Raw genomic sequence first — 22,641 nt, forward strand, 5'->3', positions numbered from 1 at the left:
GTTAAAGAATTAAGTAATCTTGAGTCATTAATGTCTATATTGAATAGTAATTTAAAATTGTTAGTTGATCTTATTTTTATTAAGACTAACTATATACTAAATTCAATTAGTGAATTAAAACCAATTAGTTAATTTTATTTTTATTAACACTAACTTTGTACTAAATTTAATTAGTGAATTAAAACCAATTATGCCTACTTAACTTTTTTCAATGTGTAATAAAAGTTGACGAAATAAGATTAACTCTTAATAATTGATATATTTGTAGCAAATGACAAAGATAGTAATCATTAACTCTCAATGCTAGCCAAGACCCTTTAAGCACTTGAATTTTGGATGTAAGTTTTTTAAAAATATTTCACATTAAACGTACCAACAAAGAAATCATTTTACCCTTTAGTGTTTATATGAATCTTAAAACATTCCCCCATGTTATCTGCATTAAGTTAAAAAATAATCGGTCAGTGTGTTCTTGCCAGTCCCCAGCAACTGTCTTTGTAGCTATGATTTTTCTTAAACTACATTGGAAAACAAGTTTTCTTTCAAGATATAAAGGTTTGGGATTTTGGAACGTTGACCATGCTCTATCTTCAGTCACATCTTTTGGCATGACGGCTACTACTCAAGATGAATATAATATCAACCAGGGAATTATTCCCGGGAACTTGTCTTAGAACATTCGAAAACAGAACCGGTTAGTAGTCTGAGTAAAATTCTAATAGGATTGAGAACTGCAATCTTCTCTAACCGCACTACCCTTCAACCCTTCTTTCAATCAGGATCCAATGGTCATTACAACGGTAACAACCATCTATATCTGTACTGTACAACTATTAAGCATAACAACTACATTAAATTTCTAAGATATATTCCTAAGATACAAAAACCTAATCTGGTCAAAATTACATGTTAATACATTCAAATTCTGCAAAGCATAAGATGTCACACCATAGCCATGTCCCCATTGGTGGTATCATTTCAAGACGTACTTGTTTCACTTCTTACTCTTTTTATCAACTGGCGTGAACTCGCCAGTTACCCTGCCCAACATAATAATAAGAATAATTATTTAGTAAACACAAACTATAGGAATTAACCCAAGAACCAAATAGATTATTTTTATTTATCTTTTTATGGTGGGGATGAAAGGGCAGGTAGGTATGAAAGATTATAGGAAGAAAAGGATCTTTGCAATAAGAAAAGGATATTTGGATGGTTTTAGTACTCTGAGAATTAGTATTTCAACTTCTCAAAAAGCAATACTGTGCTTAATTCCAAAGAAGTTAAAAGAAGTCAGAGGTGTTACTAAGAAAGCAAGAAACAAGCTATCTGCGATGAAAAAGCTGACTAGAGCCATTAAATTTACAAGAACTTAAGGTACAAGGTATAGAGTAACCCCATTGCCACTATAAACTTATTGTAAAACCAATATCAGACTAAGCACTTAAGTATGGCTTCATCATAATCCCTGATCACGTACTCTGTTGATGAAACTTTGTTTAACTGAACAATTGGAGAATGCATGGCAGTAAAGTAATAAAGGATCAAGAGGGATAATCTTTGTACCTATTATACAACAGTAAGGCATCACCTACTGTCCCAGCGACCTTATTCCGTACCTTTCGAACACACACCTGAAACAAAGGCATAGTAGAACATACTTATTTTATTTAGTATATGAATATTAAATGATAACTTAAACTATCCACAATTTTGCTATAAACAATCACCTGAACTTGATCAATTGGCCCAGCCTCTGGATCCCGATTACGATGGATAACAATTCCATTGTCACACTTATTTATGAAGTGTGCACTTCCACTTATATCATACAGATTAGGAGGACCACCAGTCCAATTATGAAGCTATTAGATTACATGAGAAATGAGATATGAATATCATATAGAGTGAATAAATAAAATTTAAAAGAAAAAAAGAAAGAAAAGAAAAAGAAAGAAAAAGAAAAAGTTGAAGTTGTATGTTGATATTACTAACCTGCCTGGGATGTGCAACAAACCAAACATGGCATCCATGAAATTGGGCAAAACGTTTGATTAAGGTAAGCATCTGACTTACATATTCAGTTTCAGTCCTGCAAGTTGCAACAGAAAATCAACAGCAATTAGATATTCTCCGTATGGACAACATTGAGGTACAAGAGAAAGAATGATCAGAGTAACAAAGCAAGGGGTGACATTGGTTTTATTCACGTCAGAAATAAGCATCTATCATGTGTAATAGTGCTCATTAAAAGTGAGATTTGGGCATAAATTTTAGTCCAGCAGACATCAATTCATGGTGCCCAGTCTCGGATAATAAAAAGAAAATACTGCCCAGTCTCTTTTTCTTAGTCTTCTGGTCCAGCAAACTTCAGTCTCATTGCTATTTGCTTGGCTATGTATTCACTCAAATAGAAAACATATGGCTCGTTATATGGCAGTCCCATGCTGCCCCAGTTCAACATCCGGCAGTACCATATAACCATGGTTCAAATTCCAGCAGTTCTGTATGGTCCTAAATAAATTTTCAGCAGTCGTATGGCCCCATTTTCTAGCTAGTTATCTCGTCTTGTTACTTGGCTTTAAAATGTTGCTGAATTCTGGTGTCTTTTCTTGCTATTTTGAGCTATTTTGTAACATGCTTAAAGATAGATTACTAAGCTTTAGCTTGAGTGAAAAGGTTTTCGTAATCTGTTATAAGATATTATAACTACTGATGATGCTTATCTCATATCTTATCTGCTGTAGGATTAGGTAGTTATCATCCTATCTTTCAAGTGTGTATATTTACAACGCATACACAGGTGGGAAGTCAATAACACTTCTCTTTTCATAAACTGTAATTATATATGATGAAAAAAATTAAAAATAAAAAACTAAAAGAAAAACATAAAAGACTATAACTTCTTGTTCCTTGTTTACCCCTCGCAAAAAATAAGAGAAAAGGTGTATCGATGATGAAATCAAATATTTAATTGATAGAAGATGAAGTCATATATAAAAACGTAGACATAGCTAAACAAATTTCCATATTCAGAATTGGAGAATTACTGGTTCGAAGGTCGTTGATGATCAAGCTCATTATAAGGATCAATCACAAGTCCACGCACCCCATGCCTTAATACAGCTGCTTTTGCAAGGTCAAGAACCCACTTTATACTTGGAAGGGAATCATCTTCACACCTAGTAGTCCGCCACCAGAATTCATTAGTTTGACATGAAATTACAATATTTTTAAGAGAAAAAAAAAGTATACTACTGTAAGAAAGAAGTGCACATAGTTAGATAATAGGGTCTCCTCACAAGAATTTAAAATAGTAACAAGTCCTAAAGATTGAGCCACATAAATAAGACATGCCAAACTTTGCATATCTACCAAAGACACCAAAAAAAGAATTGCTTAATGCCACATGGATGTAAAGTAGGCAACCATATCCAAATGTTGTCAAAATATGATATCCCTTGGAAATTCTAGCTTTTTTTCTAGCTAAATAGTAAAGACAACATAGAATAGCAAAATATAAATAAATAAATAAAAATTTGCAATAAAATATTAGCTTATTTTATATGAAAATTCCAAAGGCACAAAATCAAGTGAAAAAATTAAAGAAAAAACTATGTGGCTTGTTAGGGGGTATCTCCAAACTTCTCAAAGCTTGATCCAAGATAATCCCAGCAGGACAACAACAAATAAATAAATATTTGAATGACACATTAATTCTGAACTAAAAGTACATATAAAACACAAAGCGATCAGAAGATTGTGCGTTTGTAGTTTGCCATTATTATTAGTCCAACTAAGATGAAATGCCAAACAAAAGACCCAAGTTTATATTTCCAAATGAATGTCTTGGAGAAAATTTTATCTGAAAACCTAAAGATTTAAGATATGAACATTTTGGGTTCTTTCACACTTACAAGAGAATTTCTTCCCTGCTGTATTGGGAAGGTATGAAGGCTGCTATGATGGATTTCATTAAGGAGTGTGAGGTGTGTCAGCATAACAAACACTCCACTTTAAAACCAGCAGGTCTGCTACATCCCTTACCCATTCCTGCTAATATGTGGGCAGACATTTCTATGGAATTCATTGGGGGGCTGCCAAAGGTTAAGGGAATGGACACCATTTTTGTGGTGGTTGATTGCCTTTATGCCCACTTCTTTCCCCTTTCTCAACCCTTTAGTGCAAAGGATGTGGCCTCTTTATTCATCAAAGAATTGGTGCGTCTTCATGGATTTCCCTCATTCATCGTCTCAGATAGGGACAAAATCTTTATGAGTACCTTCTAGGCTGAGGTTTTCAAACAAGCTGGGACCTCATTAAGGATGTCATCTGCCTATCATCCCCAATCGGACGGGCAAATGGAGGCTGTCAACAAATGCTTGGAAACTTATCTCCGGTGTCTTACAGGGTCGAAATCAAAACAGTGGCCTGCTTGGTTATCTTCGGCAGAATTTTGGTACAACACTAGCTACCATGGTTCCATTCGGATGCTGCATTTGGAGCCTTGTATGGGAGGGAACCACCGCCCGAGTTTAAGGGTGGTTTCGAATCAGCTGTGAAGGATGTAAGACTTCTATTGTCAGAACGAAATCAGATGTTAGATGAGCTACAATTTCATTTAAACCGTGCCCAAAATCTGATGAAACAGCAAGCCAATAAGAAGAGGTGGGATGTAGTGTTCGCAGTGGGTGATATGGTCTATTTGAAGCTTCATCTGTATAGGATGGGGTCCTTGGCATCCACAATTAATGAGAAGCTCTAGGCTCGTTTTTATGGGCTTTTGAGGTGTTGGAGAGGATTGGTGAAGTGGTGTATCAGCTCAAGCTGCCGGAGACAGCCAAGATCCGTCAGGTGTTCCCCATGTCGCTCTTCTCAAGAAGAGTATCAGCCCCTCTATGTCTCCGCAGCCTATTCCAGATGAGTTATCAGAAGACGCTGAGTTGGTGGTGGCTCCTGAGAAGGTCCTGGAGAGAAGAAGCAATGCCAAAGGGGAGCTAGAAGTCCTAGTTAAATGGCTCAACTTGCCTGAGTTTGAAAGCAGTTGGAAGCAGGCTGACAAGTTGCAGCAGGTGTTTCCGAGGCGGGTATTGTTACAAACCCAAATAGCAGAGTGGTGGAAGGGCAGAAAGGGAATATCCCTACTCTGGAATTTACATATCAGAGAAGAAAGAAATTTAAATAACTAAGGTAGCGTTTGTTTTGAGGTATTGAGATAGAGACTGAGAGACTGAGACTCAGTATCGTGTTTGTTAGTTCAGAGACTGGTACTAAAATTTTTAGAGATGGAGACTGAAACTTTAATAACATTTTATACCTAAAATACTTTCATTTCAATTAATTAATTCCAATTTTATCCTTTGTGCAAATTAAATTAGAATTTCATTCTTGTTTCAATTCCTGTCTTCCATTTTGCACCAAACAGAATACTGAGATTTATTTCAATCCCTGTCTCTTAGGTAGTGTTTGGTGGAGAGACAGAGACGGAAAGACTGAGACTGAGAGACAGAGACTAAGAGACATGGATTGAAATAAATCTCAGTATTTTGTTTGGTGTAAAATAGGAGACAGGAATTGAAACAATAATGAAACTCTAATTTAATTTACACAAAATGTAAAATTGGAATTAATTAATTGAAATAAAAATATGTTAGGTATAAAATGTTATTAAAGTTTCAGTCTCTATCTCTAAAAATTTCAGTCCCCTGTGTCCCTACTTTTTGGAGGTACTGAAATACTGAAATTTTAGAGACAGAGACAGAAATTTTAGTACCAGTCTCTGAACTAACAAACACGACACTGAGTCTCAGTCTTTCAGTCTCTGTCTCAGTACCTCAAAACAAACGCTACCTTAGTCTCTGTCTCTCAGTCTCAGTCTTTCCGTCTCTGTCTCTCCACCAAACGCTACCTAAGGGAGTGGGACCGAGTTTGTTAGGGAATCTGTTAGAAGGAATGAGTGATATAAATAGAAACAGGGAAAGGCCTTTGTATTCAGGAAAGTAGTGGGTGGAATTAGTGGAGAGTCTTGGCCTCTCGAAAGCCAAGTTATCATTTCTGTTACTATTCATACTTTACACATATTACTCATACATCATACTTGAACATACTTTCAGACCTGGGAATATCACACTGATATGCTTGGATGAGAGACAATTCCATATTTCTATTCTATTCTATTTCTTTTTTCTGTTCTATTCTAGATCTCTCTACCTTCATCCTTTTCTCTATTCTATACTCTGCTTGTTATTGTTGTGGGAAGGATTTAAAAGAATTCAAAATGTTTGTTGACATTGGTTAATTTGTTTATCATCTATGTTATCATTCTGGTTGGTAGCGTTGCCTCTCCACAGTAACACAGTACGAAGTCAACATTGAAAAATCACTGGGATATTTTGCTTGGAGGGAGTCAGGTCTAGTTTTCATATTGAGATGTATAGTCCCTATACGGTCTTAAACAGTCATACAGGCATTGTTCAGAAAATTTAGCATATGGAATTTGTATGCAGTGTAGTGAACAGTTAGGAAAACACTTTGTAAACCATAATCATCCATTCTCAAGTCAATGCATTATCTTGTTTTCTATGTAGATGGTATTGCTATAACCACATAATCATAAATCCTTAAATCTAAGAGATTTGACTAGGTACATATTCTATATATTGAGTTCATATATTCATAAGTAGACTGACTTTCAAGCCATTCACAAGAGAAACAGAGCTCAAGTGGTGAAACAAAAACCGTAATAGTAAACATACTATGCATCTCTTTTCAAATATGAAGTATGAATAAAGTAAACACCAATGAAGCACCAAATTCATGGGAAAAAGAGAAGCTATCTCACAATGAGTGGCATGGAAACACTAGTAGAAGAGTTTTTCGTAATTGGCTAACCTTATGAGAAAGAAAGTATCACTTAGCCAGAGCTTGCCGTGTTCGTATTCCTCCAAACACATCCGTTCAGTATGTTCACCATAACTATCATTATATAAGCAAGTCAACTAAGATGATCAAAGAATTCTACATAACAATGTCCACAATTATTGCAGTCATAGAACATTCTGAGATACAAAAAATGGGGACAAGCAGTCAATAACAAAATGAAGTAATTCATCAAACTTGATCAGTGTTTATAAATTGCTGCCATGGTGGTGCCATGGAGTTAAGGTGTGGCGGTTTTTGGGTTAACTGCCATCTTTGGTGTCCAGAATGCGGAAATGGCATTGGGCATATGTCGGCCGCATTGGCGATGGTGCCATGGCAGTCCAATACATGTAAGGCAGATTGGCGGTTTTCTTTTTTGGAAGTTTTTTAAGGGTCTTTGTCATTTTAATAACCCTAAAGCTCTTTTCTGGATCTGGTATTCTGCCTCTTCACACACACTCTACTCTCTTTCATTCACTCTCCCTCTCTGCTACTTGAGGAAGATGAAGACATTCACTGATACAATATCAAGCATCCCAAACTTCCCAATGTGGGATTTTGGGCAACCAATAATACCCAAGTCCCTAACAGACTCTTGTCCTCCTATATCTATGTACACTTCCTTTCTTCATCCTAATAGAAATTTTATCAGCGGGAAACAATTGGAAAAAGAACAACGGAAGTTATTAACATTGAATCCCAAACTCCCGCCAAAATATTAAGTATCAGCTCATACAATATGATATATTGCCTATTATACAACTAAATCATATGAACTTTTCTGTCTCATGAACTGTTGACATTGCAAAAAAATCATGGACTCTACACCCCAAATATTCCCTTCTTTACATAGGGTAAAATGCAAATTACCACCCCCCCCCCCCGGGGGAACTTTGACTCCAGCAGATTACCCACTAAAATTTCAAAATGTGCTAGAAACTCATGCAAAACTTTCATTCCAGGATTACCCTTCAATTAAGGAGTAACTGTATCAATAAAACACACCATGTGAGGGCAATTTTGGAAGAAAGGTTATAAGAAGGTCTTTTTTCATAATTTGATAATATTAAGAGGATCAAATTGCACCTTTTGAAACGTTAGAGGGTACACTGCACATTAGTCAAAGTTCGGAGAGGTAAGCTGCAGTTAGACCTATACATTCAAGGCAGTCATTTGAAAGCTAAATAGAAAATAATTTTGAGATGCCCGAAATAGAGCAGTAGTAGTATGTCTTGCCATCCTCTATGGCATCTCATTTCGTGGATTATCAAAGCTGTTTTTTTCCTACTTCTCTACTGAAGTAGAAATTGCTTTATTTTCCAAAATCCTACCCATGTATATGTTCGCCCCAGAAGTTTTCTAGCCCCACCCCTTTCCTATTGTGGAAGTCGCCGTATACTATGGACACAAAGAAAAGCACACGTAATCAAATATGTTAATCAACAAGGTTAACAACTTTAAAATAATGCACACTATTAGAAAATAAAAGAATATCTTATAACATCTCTAGGAATATCACGGAGTATCTGTGATGATTTCCAAGAATGAGTTTTAATATTTACTATTATTGCATAATTATTTCCTTATCAATTAGGATTTCCTTTAAATAAGAATAATAGATGGTTTTCAAATGTACCCCACGCCAATTTATATAAGTAATATTCATTTAGTCTTTATCATTTCCTATCTAACACCCAATCCCAACACATACCATAATATTTGAACCACTAGGAATGAAGGATGTCAGGAGAATATAAAGTACAATGGGGACTTTTCAAAAAAATTTAAAAAAAAAAAAAAAAACAAAAAGAAAAAATATTCGAAATTCTTGAAATCTTAACCTAGAATACTGAAGGGGGATGTGGACACACAAATTCTTATTTTCAGTTTTGGCCGAATCAATGTAGAGGATTATAAAATTTGGCCCTTAAGCAAAGGTTAGGTCAGATAACCTATAGCCAAAACAAAGATTTTCTTATGTAATTGGCAAAATGCTCCAAACTGTAGTGTGACATACAATAATGACAAACGGGGACCTTATAAACTTCAAAATCATGCAAAATGTAAAAGACAATTTCAGGAATATAAACAAAGAAAAACATGACAAAAGAGAGCTGACAAAAGATGACCAGAAGTGTTAACTATAACTATTGTATAGAGAAAGCTCACCGCGCTTCAAAGAAAGGCTTTTTCACATATTTCTCCAAAAGTTTTCGAGCATGTTCCCTAACCTACAAGGGAGCCAAAAAACAATCAGAGAAATGCAGTATATATATATATAGGTACACTCTAGGATGCCTATGCTATGGTGGCTACGGTATCTGAAAAAATGTTGCTAAAATTAAAGTAACACTTTTGTATTATTTAACAATGCTTTTTAACTTAAAAAATAATTATTACCAAAATATAAAAAAAGTATGATTTTAATTTTAGTAACATTTATATAGCCACCGAAAAATCTTCAAACTAGAATTTGCAATATATATACATAAAGAATTTCAATAAGATGAGAATGATAATACAAATTAGGAATAAGGGTTCCACTATACAAAAGCAAAACAAAACAAAAGATTTATCAATAAAGCATAGGTCTCCAGTCTGAGAGCAAAAGTCTCCTATAAAATGATGATCTTTACACCAAAAAATTGCTAGATGTCCACAAGAGACCATTGAAGGAATTACAAACAAAGTTAATTACCGTTTACATAACAAATAGGTTATAAGTAAACATACAAAAGAAGAATAAGTATGAGAAATTGGCACATAACTTATCATGGTTCAACCTACAAAAAACTGTTGACAAAACAGATCAATTAAAACTAAAGTTAGGGTCTGATTGGTTTGCATTTCCAATTTTTGTTTCCAGTTTCAGTGTTTTGTTTTCAAGATTTTGTGAAGAAAAAAGTGAAGATAGGAGGTTGTAACAACTGGTACCTGAGAAAAAGAATTCACACACAACAACCAAACAGAAAGAAAAGGGGTGAATCAGGATGATCACACTCCCTTGATATTATTGAATTATGAAAGAAAACTAAACAGTATAGAGATGCTTGGGTGAGATTTGGAGAGTCAGCCTCTCCTAAACCTTCCTATTCTCTCAATTCCTACCTCTCACTCATTCTGTTACTACTAATACCCCTCCTACACCCACAACCAATTCAATTAGGATCACTCCCCTGACCGTCTTTCACACTTCTCTCACTACTAGTGCCAGATGATATGTTAGTTACAAGAATATCCCCATTTTTATTATTCCCCCCTTTTACCCTCTAAGCTCCTCTTCCTGCTGTAATGAAAAGGTAATAGTCTTAAAAGCTTCTATTCCCACCCCATATTTGGGTGTGTAACAAAATGATAACAGAAAATACTAATTCAATTATATATCCTTTAGATACAAAAAGGAATCGAAAAAATTGTCTTATCGTCTTATATCTACTTTTATATATATATAGTATTTTAGATCCCTGCATCGTTCCGTTCCATTTAGGATTAGGAATAGACGTCATCAGACCCGCTTTTTACATATCTATCATTATTTAGGATTTTATTGTTTAAACTGTTTTCTCTTTTTCTTCACAAAATCCTAAAAACAAAAAATACTAAAAATGAAAAATATAAAATGTAAACACAAACAAAACACTCTCTTATCCTTCACTTCTTATTAATGATATTTCTTTCTATCTAGTAAACAAAAAAGATCAATGAAGGTTAGAAGGAGAGGTCAATCAACATTCTAATCTAAGCGCAATCCTGTTAAGTCCCATCATAGCAAACCCAAATTTTGAAAATTACAAATGAAATAGCTCACCTTGTTCTCCATGGAACAAAGTGCAAATTTCCAGCCAGCAATTTCATTAATATTGCAAAGAAGGGCATCAATCCACTCACTCTTCCCTGAATTGGGAACTCCAGTTACTAGAGTCAATTCTCCTGGTACAACCTGATAAAAAGTAATTAATCAGAACACTAACATCTCCGTTTTGAATGAAATACAAAAACTTCTATCTTTACTATATACCATTTAACAAATACTTCTGTTTAAATAAAGAAAAAAGAATGAAGAGTGGATCATGTCATAGAGTATCACTGGATATTTTTCTTTGTATTACATCACTGATTGAGTAAAAGTTTAATTTGGTCCCTGAAATTTCAAAATTAACAATTTAGTGACTTTATAATATTGAAGGTCTTGATATATAAATATCTCTTGCATACAATCCAATGATATGTTTTTCAGGAATTTTCTGAAAGGCATTTATATGAAAATCTTTGATTTATGGAAGTTCGGCTACTACTTTTTATGTGGCATATGTACATTTTGGATATGCATTCCTGAGATTGTTTGCTACTTCGGGAATTTGGAGGGCTACAACACCTAGGCGATGCTATTGTCAAGATTCATTCCATCTAGATTCAGACTTAAACTAGAAAGCACCAACACGAACATAATGGCATTCCATGTGTCCAACACAAATCAGAGTCTGTCACTCAAAGATACCCCCATCCACCCACCATACATACAATCCTATTTAACCAAATATTCTTTTCCTTTTAGTATAGACACCAACTGAATCACAGCTTAAATCTAGAGTAAAATGTCAATAAAAAGGATACTCTACAAACCATTCAGATAAACTTAGCAATGGTAAGTAATCTCATAAATTTGACATAGATCAAGAATGTTCAATAATATCAGGAAGAACCTGGAATGTATGGAGGAGATACATAGATTGAAATTTATGAATATTTGAACTTGTGTAAATCTTGAAAATATACATATTTGTTTGCCATTTATATGTGCTATCAATTTAGAAATCTGTGTGTCTGTATCCCGGTCATATAGAGTGTCCATTATGGTACTTCATAGGACTTTAAACTACTGATACATTAAGCAAAAACAGAAGTAGCAATATCATTTCGCTGTAGGAAAGAACGGGATTGTAAAATCCAGCCAACTGAAAACTCTTGAAATCTAACAATGGTGTCTTATCCAAATTTTGTTGTGTCATAATAGATTGCCAAAATTATTAACAACAACAACAACAACAACAATAATAATATAACATATTATTGAAGAATCAATTTTTGGTTGTTTCTCAAAACAACCAAAAATTGAAACTTCATTGTCATTCATGTTATATGTGAAAAATAACCCACTGATATGTTATTGAATATTTAGATTTAAATTAAAATTTTATCAATACATTACCTGTTGAAACAATTCAGTGAAATCTTATTACATATTCAGAATCAATAACTTTTATTTTTATTACAAAATACTAAAAATTTGAATCTTTGTTTTTCGCTTTTGTGACAACTCATTATGCCTTGTCATATAAACTAATTTTTCTTTCAATTTAAAATTTCAATCCCAAAAAGAAAGAAACAAGCAACCAAAAAAAAAAATCAAAATAAAAACCCCTACAAGACAACATTGTAGAAGATAGAGAAATGTAACTAACTGCTCTTACATTGTAGAACTCATTCAGATTATTCCACCCAGTTGAGACGCCAAATTCATATCCTAAGGTTCGATGATAATATGCATCAATCTCATCAAAGTAATCTCTGAAGTTAAACAATCCACGTATTGGATACAATTCGGCATTCTCAACTGCTTCCCTCAGTGTATCAGCACCCAAATACATGAGAACCTGCTTATATGTTACAAGGCTTACTACAGTTACCATGGAGCAAAATTAGATCACACAATTCTACATCCAAGTGGAACTAGTGCATCAGTAGCTGACCTCATTTGCATCTTTGAAACTTTCATCTCCCTTTCCTCTTTTTGGCCATCTGACCCGCCAGCATCTACAAGCACACAAGGAGGAGTTTTACTCATAAATGCATACAATTAACCAAGAGGGGAGAATGTAAATAACACAAGGAAACAGAAAAATAATCTTATCTTCAAGGCAATGGAAAATTTATAAGAGAATAAAAAGCAGACAAAGACACCACCATTCTATCATATAAACCATCATAAATTTGCAAAATATGCAGAACAAAATGAATGACAAAACATCTTGAGAACAATGGGCATGAACAATAAGCATGTTTAATCTTACATTTTATATATTAGCAGTGGATAGGATCATGGATTAGCAGAATCAGTAGGCTTTATTGATGAACTAGGGATTGCAAATCATAATCCCTTGTTGGAATACACAGTTGGAACTACCAATTGTGGAGGAAGTTCTTCCTCTCCTGAACTAACAGACTTAACAGAAATTTGACTAAATTGAAAAACTAGCTAACCACTGGTATTTATAGGCAACAGGTAAGACTAGAACTACTGCTCTTAAACCTACTAAACTAGCTCAAAAAGAACAAATAGACAGCCAACTAGCAGCAAATAGGGACTAAACAGTTAAAATCATCCAGTCAACTACTTAACCCTCCTCTTGTAAACTAAGCCAAACCTGTTCCCATCAGCCCTACATCACTACAATAACATAAAGTCTTGTCTCATTAGGTGGGGTTGGCTAGTTGGATAAAATGTGGCCATTGTGACCTGTTATGAAGTGCCGTAGATGCCAAAGTTTTATGGCATATGATTAGATCTCTAGCATCTATTTCATGTAAAGCTCATGACCTTAGAGGACTTTCCATCTCAAACATGTTGAGAAGTTTCAAAGTTGTGCTCTATAGATAAATCTTATTATCTGTTTTGCTTTTATAGCAGAACATTTATCATCTATGTTGTATTATTCTCTTCTTCCAAATGAAATCCCTCTTTTATCAAAAATGGTAAACCACCATGTTGGCAATTGAAACATTCAGTTTCGACAAAATAACCCAGAAGCAAGAGAAGTTACACGACGCTCCCAAAAGTTTATAAAGGTGTGACAAAAGTCCCAAATGTGACAATGCCACAGTGGCACTTCCGTTAACGGGGTTGACGGCATCATGGTTGGGGATCTTGTCACACATTTATAATATTCTGGGGTGCCTTGTGTGACTTTCCTTCTTCTGGGGGCTATTTTGTAAGAAATTGAATCTCACACATGATAATATAATGCTAACTTATCAAAAAATTAAAATAAAAATGTGATTTATCTCAAAAGGATGGGGAAAAACCAAGTCATGAGCAGTAAATTTGAACCTTTCTTTTCCAAGGCGACGTGCAAGCTCCTCAGCCAAGGCTTGACCAGGTTGATCCCCGTCAGTGGCAAGTATAATTCGGGATGCCTATCATTAGAATAGTGAGAAAGTTGAGAAAAGCCAGTAACTTCTGTGCATCAGAGTGAAAAGAAGAATAATAGTTACAGACCTGCATCAATTGGTCTTTGCAGTTCCATAGATACTGATACTTTGTATCCTAGCTTTACAAAATGATGATGATGACAAAAGCATCAGATTTTAAAATTACATAAGGGTGAGCATAGTAAAGAATAACAATATATAAAAACATATGTTAAGCTCCAGACAAACCTTCTCACGAGGGGGCAGATCTTTTGAGGAGACAGATGGAGGTGCACCATCAGGAACACTCACACAATTGCGGAAGCCAGCTTCTTCCATTGCTAGCTTGTCCATTTCACCTTCAACCTATAGTATAACAAATATAAAAAGCAAAAAACAAACAGTAACCTCTGAATAATTTCTGATAATGTTTCAGAATAGAGAGAAAGTGAGAGAAGGAGAGAGAAGATGGAGAAACTGAGAATTGTGGAAAATGGGATTATTTTCACTTTAGCGTGGTGATTACACATAAATAAAAAGAGTGTTCAGCACTCTAGATCAAAGGGGGTAGAAAGGTCATTCGGGACTGTTAGGGAAATCGATCCTAGCTGGCAGCTCTTATAACTGCTCTAACAGTTTCTAGATTCTAGTAGCCTCCGGACTCTTCTAGATCTTATACTCAGCTTACTCTATTAATTTTTACAGAAGGAAGAACCACAAAACTTACAATGATAATATCATTTTGTCCCTCTATGTCATCCAATCCGTATAAGATTTTTTCTGTGTTCGCTTCCTGAAATAAAGGATATCAAGAAAAAAGATGTAATATTCATAAATTAAAAAGGGCATGACATGAGCAGAAACCAAAAATTTAAAAGGGCGTGACATGAGCAGAAACCAAAAATTTTGACAAAAACTACGATAAATGTCTTCTAACATAATCAGAATAAAACGAGAGTAAAAAAAATTGAACTAAGGGAGAAGTTAATCAGATGGAGGAAACAATCAAGTGAAAGACAGATATAGAAGACCTTGAATTAAATTACATTTCTTTGAAAATGTAACAGACCTGACTAGTTGGTAAAGGCCATTGTTTTCCATGTAATTATGTCACAGTTGTTTAACTTAATGTGAAGCATATTAGATAAGTATCAGCAATTGCATTTACCTGCCAAAAGTTCTTGTTGATGTCTCGATATTTACAACTAACAAGTGCTCCATTTCGACGATAGGTGAATGCAATAACAATCTACCAAATGTATATTACAGAAAAAAAATTAGTAGAAAGCATCACTGACATGCAAAGTAAAGAGTCTGCCATTGCCTCAAAAAAAATTAGCACCGGCTACAACAAAATACTAGAATAAATGTTTATTGATCATCTCAAATACAGTTAATTCTTCATCTACATTATCTAAAAGTCATCAACTATGACCCAAAATACACTACATAAATAGCAAGGTTCTTATTTTCAGCATTGTCTTTTCCAAACATCTTTGATTTTCTTAAAAAGAAAATTAGCATCAAGGCAGGAAAAAAGGATAAGAAATCCTCCTCACATGACCAAATAATCCATGGAAAAAAGGTTAAATTACACAGTTAACCCCCTATACTTTCACTGAAATTGCAAATTGGTCCTTACACTTTAAAAGTTTGTAATTGGGTCCCTAAACAAAATTAAATTTTGTAATTTAGTCCCCACCGTTCAAGACCTCAAGCTTTCACATGAAAATCACTGTCTAAACAATGTGAAAACCATATCACATGAACTACGGGGTATTGTCTATTAAAAAACAAAAAAACAAAACTTAAATCTTTTGTGCTTTGATCTCCACTTCAATCGAAAGGAATAAAATAAATTCGAAAAAAATAAAAGGCAAATATTAATTCAAGATATATATTAATCTGCAGACTACTATATCCCTAAATCTCTATCATTGAAAAAGTATATGCACAATCTATCCCGTCAAAAATAGTACCAGCTAGCTTTGCTTCATTTTACCAATTAGATCACCTACATCTTAACATGTAATTTTCTATGTCACTCAAACTAAATAACGAAGTGGCGCATTGTACCTGATCATCATATTTTCTCTGCTTGACAGCATTTCTCTCCAAAGTCTCTTGTGAAATCAAGCGCTCTGAAAAATATGCAAGCACCTGAAAAAGGGTAAATAAAATTTGCTTTACATTACTTGAATTTGAACAAAAAAATTATTTATCCAAAAAAAAAAAAACAATTTACTAACAAAAATACTGGAAACTAAATGAATCAATCAGAGATAAAGATGCTTAGATAAATGAGTGAGCACTCTAGGGAGAGCTGTAGCAGAGACACACAAGAAAACCTTATATTAAATTCTTAAAATAAGTTCAAATATAAATAGTTTAAACACATAAAGATCATTATAAGGCCATTGTGGTGTCACTTAATCCATGTAACTAACCAACCTAGCAGGCCAATGTTTCTTTATTTGTTTTTTCTTTATTGAAGAACAAATTAAAAGCATCTTTTTTGTTTTTTCTTTATTTGTTTGATAAAACGTTGGGGCCAAATGGTTTGTCCATTTTCATTTTCATTTCTGGTGAAAATGAAAAAAATTTGAAAATATGTTTGGTTATACATTTTTAAAAATACTTTAATTGAAAATGAATTTGAAAAGATACACAAAATTGAAAATGACAAAGGGTGCAAATAGAACAGTACAGCTAATTGGAGTAAAAGAGGTTACTTGGAGTCAAATGGGTGCAAAATTCAAACACTTCCACCTTAATTTTAATTTTTTATTTTTAGCACTTTATTGTATTTCATATTCCTTCTTTTTTTTTTAAATAAATCAATGTTTATTTTTTATATTTAGGATTTTGCACCTTTTTGTATTTTTTATCTCTATTTCTTTTTTTTTAAAAAAAATCAATGTTACTTTATATTAATAAAAAGATTATCCAATGAAATTTTATCATTTTGAACTGTTATTATTATTTTATTTTGGTTTAATTACCCTGTTGGTCCCTATAGTTTTGCAAAATTTTTAATTAGGTCCCTATCCTTTTTTTCCTTTTAATTGAGTCATTGCACCAATTTTTTTTAATTGGGTCCCTACACTTTTTTTTCCTTTTATTTGGGTCCCTGCACCAATTTTTTTTTTTTTAGTTGAGTCCCTATACAATTAAGCCAATTACTGCTAAGAGGGACCTAATTGAAAAAAAATTTTGGTACAGGAACCCAATTAAAAGAAAAAAAAGTATAGGGACCTAATTGAAAATTTCGCAAAACTATAGGGACCAATAGAGTAATTAAACCTTTTATTTTCTTGAATAATTCCTTACAGTCAAACTAGCTAGTTTATAAAATTATTTGCACTGGATTAACTAAAATATAGAATATACTTATAATGTTATCATTTAATAACAAATATAATTTTTAATTCAATATTGAAAATATGTTTTGGAAAATGGATCAGCCAAACATATTTTCATTGTTTCCTTTGTTTGAAATGAATTCTATTTTGACAAACCAATCACCTTTCCAAAGACACAGAAAGCTTACAAAAATTATTTTTGGAAAATAAAAATTGAAAACAAAAACAGGAATATTTTCACAAACCAATGGGCCCTGAGACATCAATGCTTCAAAGTTAATCTCATTAGGCGAGTAACTAAAAGTCTAAAACAAACACAAAACCTTTAATCAGGGAGATCTAACCAATCATTAATGGTGACTAAGCTTTAAAGACGAAAATGATAAATTTATTGAGTCCAGATTATGAGTAAATGAAAAGCCCAACAGAGACATTAGCAATCATAAGAATAGCACCGGAAGAACTTACGAAATAATATTAATGGTTAATTCAATTAAACACAATTGTGCTATTCTATATACACACACACACACAAAAAATAATAATACTGAAGAAAAATACATTTTTAAATCAACACTTCCATTTGCCTCTATTAAGCACATTCAACCAGCACGCTACACACAATAACATAAACAACTATCAGAGAAAATATGTCACCATAACTACTCCCAGAGGAAATGAACATGAAAACATTACAAGAACACCACAAAAAAAAGAAATAAAAATTTGATCAAGAACAGTTCTAATGACAAGAAACTGGCTAGAAAGCCTAGCATTCCACTCCAACCAAGTACAGTGCATCCTTGCAAATTTTCGGATTTATTTGATTTCCTCTCCAAAAATTTAGAATGAGTAAAAAGTATTCCATGGGGGCATACACTGCAAATTAGAAATACCATAATGCTTAATCTATAGCTAACAAGCAACCTCAAGAGAAAGGTATAGCATCCTTCATTAAATTATTGAAGGACCCGAGCAGTTGGACCCCATGATTCCAATAAAAATGGTTCAGCTATTCTTGGATATCACATTTATATATTATTGAGGAAGCGGCATGAAGGAATATGATACTAAAAGTCTCAGGATGCATTTTGATTGGCTTTTGAGAAAAGTGCTTATTCTTTTCACCTTTTAAAGGATCTTTTTAGTAAGAAAAAAGAGGGGGAGCCTTGGAGCTACAATTGAGTTGTTTATGTGTGACCTCAAAGTCATGGATTTAAGTCATGGAATTACGTAAGGTAGGATGCTTTGCACTAGGCTGCCCTTTTTTCTTTAACTAGAACAAGCAATTCTATGTTTGAGTTAAAAACCATTAAGTATTTCTTCTAATTGAAAATTCATTAAAACCTTAAAATTTTTGCTTTTAAGAAAAGAAACATGCTCATAAAGAGAACCATGCATGGTGTTTTCCCACAGGCAATGTCTGCACCAGATATAAAAAGTATATGAAAAATTATTAAGAATACAAACTCATCTTCCTAATTGTTAAGGGTAGAAACAGGTCAAGCCAGGCTTCACCCTTAATAAGCCAGGCATGTAAGGTAATTAATTGGCCTGAACCTAGCCTGCAATCTATTATAGACTTTTTCTCAAAATACTAAACTTGCCCTGTTATTGAGTCTGGCCTGACCTGAAGCTTTTTAAAAGACTACATTTTTTTTTACGAAAATAAAAAATTAAAAAAATATTATTTTAAAAAACTATTTTTAATAAAAAATTACTTATATGTAATATATCAAATTTAACATTTACAAGAATATTTAAACTTTTTAAGTATTTAAAATATGAAAATAATTTATAATAAAATATAATAAATATAAAATATTTAATAACCCTTTAAATTATAAAAAATTACTTATATAATTTATTTATGTTTAATAGGTCTGACAAGACAATAAGACTAATTTATGAGTCTGAGACTGGCCTATTAACAAATTTAGGCTTTCAAAACAGCCTGAGCTTGGACCTATTTTACAACAAGTTAGGCTAGGCTATAGGGCCCTAATAGGCCATCTGGCCTATTTCATTATCCTCCTAAATTCTAAATAGAAAAAGTTTCCAAATTTTTATCTTTTTTTATGTTTTCAAAAAATAACATATATTTAAAATTTTAATCATTTAAATATTAGGAGAATGAATTATGACTCCCAATTATTACTCAAAGTATATGATACAGGCAGAGTTCAAAAAGATCCAGGACAGAATTCGGTAAGGTAAAATATAATGACCTCGCTACAAAGTGGTTCTAGCTGCAACTCCTCCTCTGTAATTTCTCTTTTTTTCTTAATCTGGGCTACTTGACTCGTTGCTGTAGAGAGTGAATGGCTGTCAGCGAAGGCCTGCAATACAAGAGACCAAACAAGGAAACAATTAACAAAGCCACCCGTGTCAAACAAGATATGTAGCATTTGAAAATGATGTCTAACCTGTGTGCTACCTCTCCACCCACATTTTCCACGAAAACACACCCATGCAGCAGACCCCCTAAATTCAAATATTGTCAAAATATCAATGTACAAGTATGGTAAACCAACAACTAGATAAGATACGAGAAATATGATCATAAAAATCTGATCCATACCCATCGTGTGCAATGAACAGAGATAAGCTTCTTTCTCCTGATTCACCACCTTCACACTAGCTCACAAAAGATAACAGTATTAAAAGGCATAGACATACAAGTACAACCAAAAAAAGGTTTACAGTTGATAGCAGTAAACAACAAAATGTGATATATGCAAAGAGAATGAGCTACTATCATCATATATATCATATAAGCCAGAAATAAAATGAGTATTAGAGCCTTAGAGGCAGAAGAAGTAAGACATCAAAATTAATTCGTCAATCATAAGAACAGCCAAGTTAGATGCACTGAATCCAAAAAACTCTCAGACAGTCTTCCATTGAATATTTTGTTTCACAAATAATACCGACTACCAGAGTTAAAGTATTATAATTAATTCCATCCCAAAAAAGAAAGGGACAAACAAGACTATGCTACTTACAATGTATTTGTGCAAAATTATCACAAAGAACTTCAACACCCCATAACATGACCAACTCCAATAACAGATGCTATGAAAAAGGATTATGTCTTCAAAGGTATGATATACAGCCACTACAAGGGAAATACTTTCCAATGTGTAAAACCACTAAAGTTGGTAACTTGTACCTGAAATGCCCCCATTTTCTGTCCTTGTTTGAAGCAGGAAAAATATGGGAAAAAGCTTTTGATGAGTGGTTTAAATGGATTAGATTCGTATTTATTGTCAGTAAAACATGATTTTAACAGCATCCACTTCTCTCTGTTTTGCAAAACTAGCTGTATTCTAATTCTCACGAACTTGAATAGCCATACATGAGAAGAATTTCAATGGAAATATAGGATGATAGCACACCAAAATTACGCACCAAAAAGATAAAGGTTAGTGCACACTTTGGTGCATGTAGGTACATGTGGTTATTTTGGTCCCCATGTAAGGGACAAAGCATGTACCTACTGGAGACAAAGTGTGAACATTAACACCCCCAAAAAAAACATACCATTGGACAAAGCAAATGATTGTACTGGCCGGGTACACAAATTCCAGTATCCAACCCAACAGCCTCCAACTTGTATTTCAGCGAATTGAATCGCCTCTCTTTCTCATTCTCGTCCGGGTTCTCCAAATGAACTTCAGAAAAAAAAATAAAGAAAAAAACAAAAAGGTTAGTTTCCTCTCTTCCAAAAAATAAAACAAAATAAAAAGTGGTTAGCGGCGAAAGAATAGAAAAAAATAACATACCTGGCCTGGGGACAGTGGCATGAGAAGAACGAGAATAGCCGTTGGATGTGAGTGGTGAGGGCAATGGATGGTTCTTGGAAAGGGGTGGTCTGGAACAGAGGACAGTAAAAATGGATCTGCAGGGGTTAAAATGGTGCAGTTGAGGTGAGAATGGATGGGTGCCGGTGGGACGGATGAAAGGATGGGTGGTCATGGACATGGTGGCAAGCAACGTGTGAGGGTAGCGAAGACGCATGTTCTGGGAAGAATAACAGGTTTGGATTTGTAACAATGATATTTACTATTGTTACTGGGCATTTGATTTTAAGGCAACAGAATCAACATAAAATCAAAACATGGTGATAATAAAAATCAAGTAATTTGAACTTTGAAGTTCCTCCACCCCGGAGCTGCAAGTAAACATAGATTTTAGAGGTGTAAATAGAGAAAGAAATACATGGTAGAGAGCGGCGAACCAAACAATTAGAACCAAGAACAAATAAACATAACCAAAACTCAGAACATTACCAAAACCCTACACCAAAAATCAGAACCAAGAACACAAAATCAAAACCAAAAATAATATGAAAAAAAAAATATCAGTTCAGAACCAAATAAAAAATCAGGTTTAGCAGCAACCCTACGAATACAAATTATGTTCAGCAGCATTCAGCAACCCCATAAATAAAATTTCAGCACAAGCTCAAAAGATGAAATGTGATAAATTATAACAAGATAAAATTAGAAAGTAGAAAGAAATAATTTAGAAACAAATAAAATTACCTGAGGCATTCCATTCTAGAGATTCAGAGAGCGTGGAGGAAGGTGTGGAGGATGATGGCAGCAACGGACTGAGGAAGGCGACGACGCTGCAACGGAGGAAGGCGACTGCGCTGCGAACTGCAAATAAGGCGACGGTGCTGCGAACGGAGAAAGGCGACTGTGGCTAGGGAGGAATGCCGGCGCTGTAAACGGAGGAAGGCAACAACGACTGCGAACGGAGGAAGGCAAGTAGGCGACGGCGCTGCGACTGTTGCTTTGTCGCGATGGCTGGACGGGACGCGACTGTTGTTGTGTCGCTGTGACGCTGTTCGCCGGCGGAGAGTGGAGGGGGCGGGAGCTATGACTGTGAAGAGAGGAGAGGGTGGCAGCTGAGGGAGAGCAGTGCTAGCTACGAACAAATTTATATTAAATAATAATAATAATAATAGAAAACGAAAAATTGGTCCCTCATTTTCTATAGCCAAAAATCTCTATTTATGTTTGTATATTTTAGATAGAAAAAATTAAATATATTATATTTTAAAAAATAAAAAATATTTTTATGATTTTTAATTAATCAATAATTTATATTCGATTTTTTTAGTCACCAAAAGAAAATGTATTGTCTTTTTAATAATAATAAT

At 34.0% G+C, this 22,641-nt stretch overlaps 2 protein-coding genes across 4 annotated transcripts in view; one reads left to right on the top strand and one right to left on the bottom strand.

Moving 5' to 3' along the window:
* Positions 1–22,641, top strand: part of LOC107638334 (SH2 domain-containing protein A) — a 209,187-nt gene that overhangs the window by 77,488 nt on the left and 109,058 nt on the right. The window lies entirely within an intron of this gene.
* Positions 696–22,467, bottom strand: LOC107638325 (toprim domain-containing protein). Of its 2 annotated transcripts, XM_016341547.3 has the most exons (22): positions 22,019–22,467; positions 21,257–21,645; positions 21,015–21,145; positions 20,053–20,108; positions 19,898–19,955; positions 19,700–19,810; positions 16,186–16,269; positions 15,278–15,358; positions 14,837–14,902; positions 14,359–14,475; positions 14,198–14,245; positions 14,030–14,115; positions 12,672–12,735; positions 12,393–12,575; positions 10,730–10,861; positions 9,091–9,152; positions 6,892–6,975; positions 3,051–3,182; positions 1,996–2,092; positions 1,731–1,865; positions 1,567–1,634; positions 696–1,040 (listed from the first exon to the last, which is right to left on the bottom strand). In XM_016341547.3, exons 2-22 carry the CDS (start codon positions 21,489–21,491, stop codon positions 995–997), a joined length of 2,076 nt encoding a protein of 691 aa, XP_016197033.1. In that variant the 5' UTR covers positions 21,492–21,645; positions 22,019–22,467; the 3' UTR covers positions 696–994. The 2 variants fall into 2 exon arrangements, with proteins under 2 accessions (XP_016197033.1, XP_020976011.1); XM_021120352.2 differs by having other exon boundaries at positions 19,700–19,955; positions 22,019–22,398.

This window comes from Arachis ipaensis, chromosome B4, assembly GCF_059453495.1.
Source record: "Arachis ipaensis isolate K30076 ecotype BB chromosome B4, ASM5945349v1, whole genome shotgun sequence".
NCBI classification, from domain to species: domain Eukaryota; kingdom Viridiplantae; phylum Streptophyta; class Magnoliopsida; order Fabales; family Fabaceae; genus Arachis; species Arachis ipaensis.

Bases quoted from the DNA above. Each gene is read 5' to 3' on its own strand.
- LOC107638325 (XM_021120352.2), bottom strand. From the start codon at position 21,491: ATGCGTCTTCGCTACCCTCACACGTTGCTTGCCACCATGTCCATGACC. The intron at 12,736-14,029 runs GTTCAAATTTAC...GTGTGCTTGTAG, and splicing joins CGTCGCCTTGGAAAAGAAAG to ATGCTGGCGGGTCAGATGGC. The intron at 9,153-10,729 runs GTGAGCTATTTC...GCTCCCTTGTAG, and splicing joins TTTGTTCCATGGAGAACAAG to GTTAGGGAACATGCTCGAAA.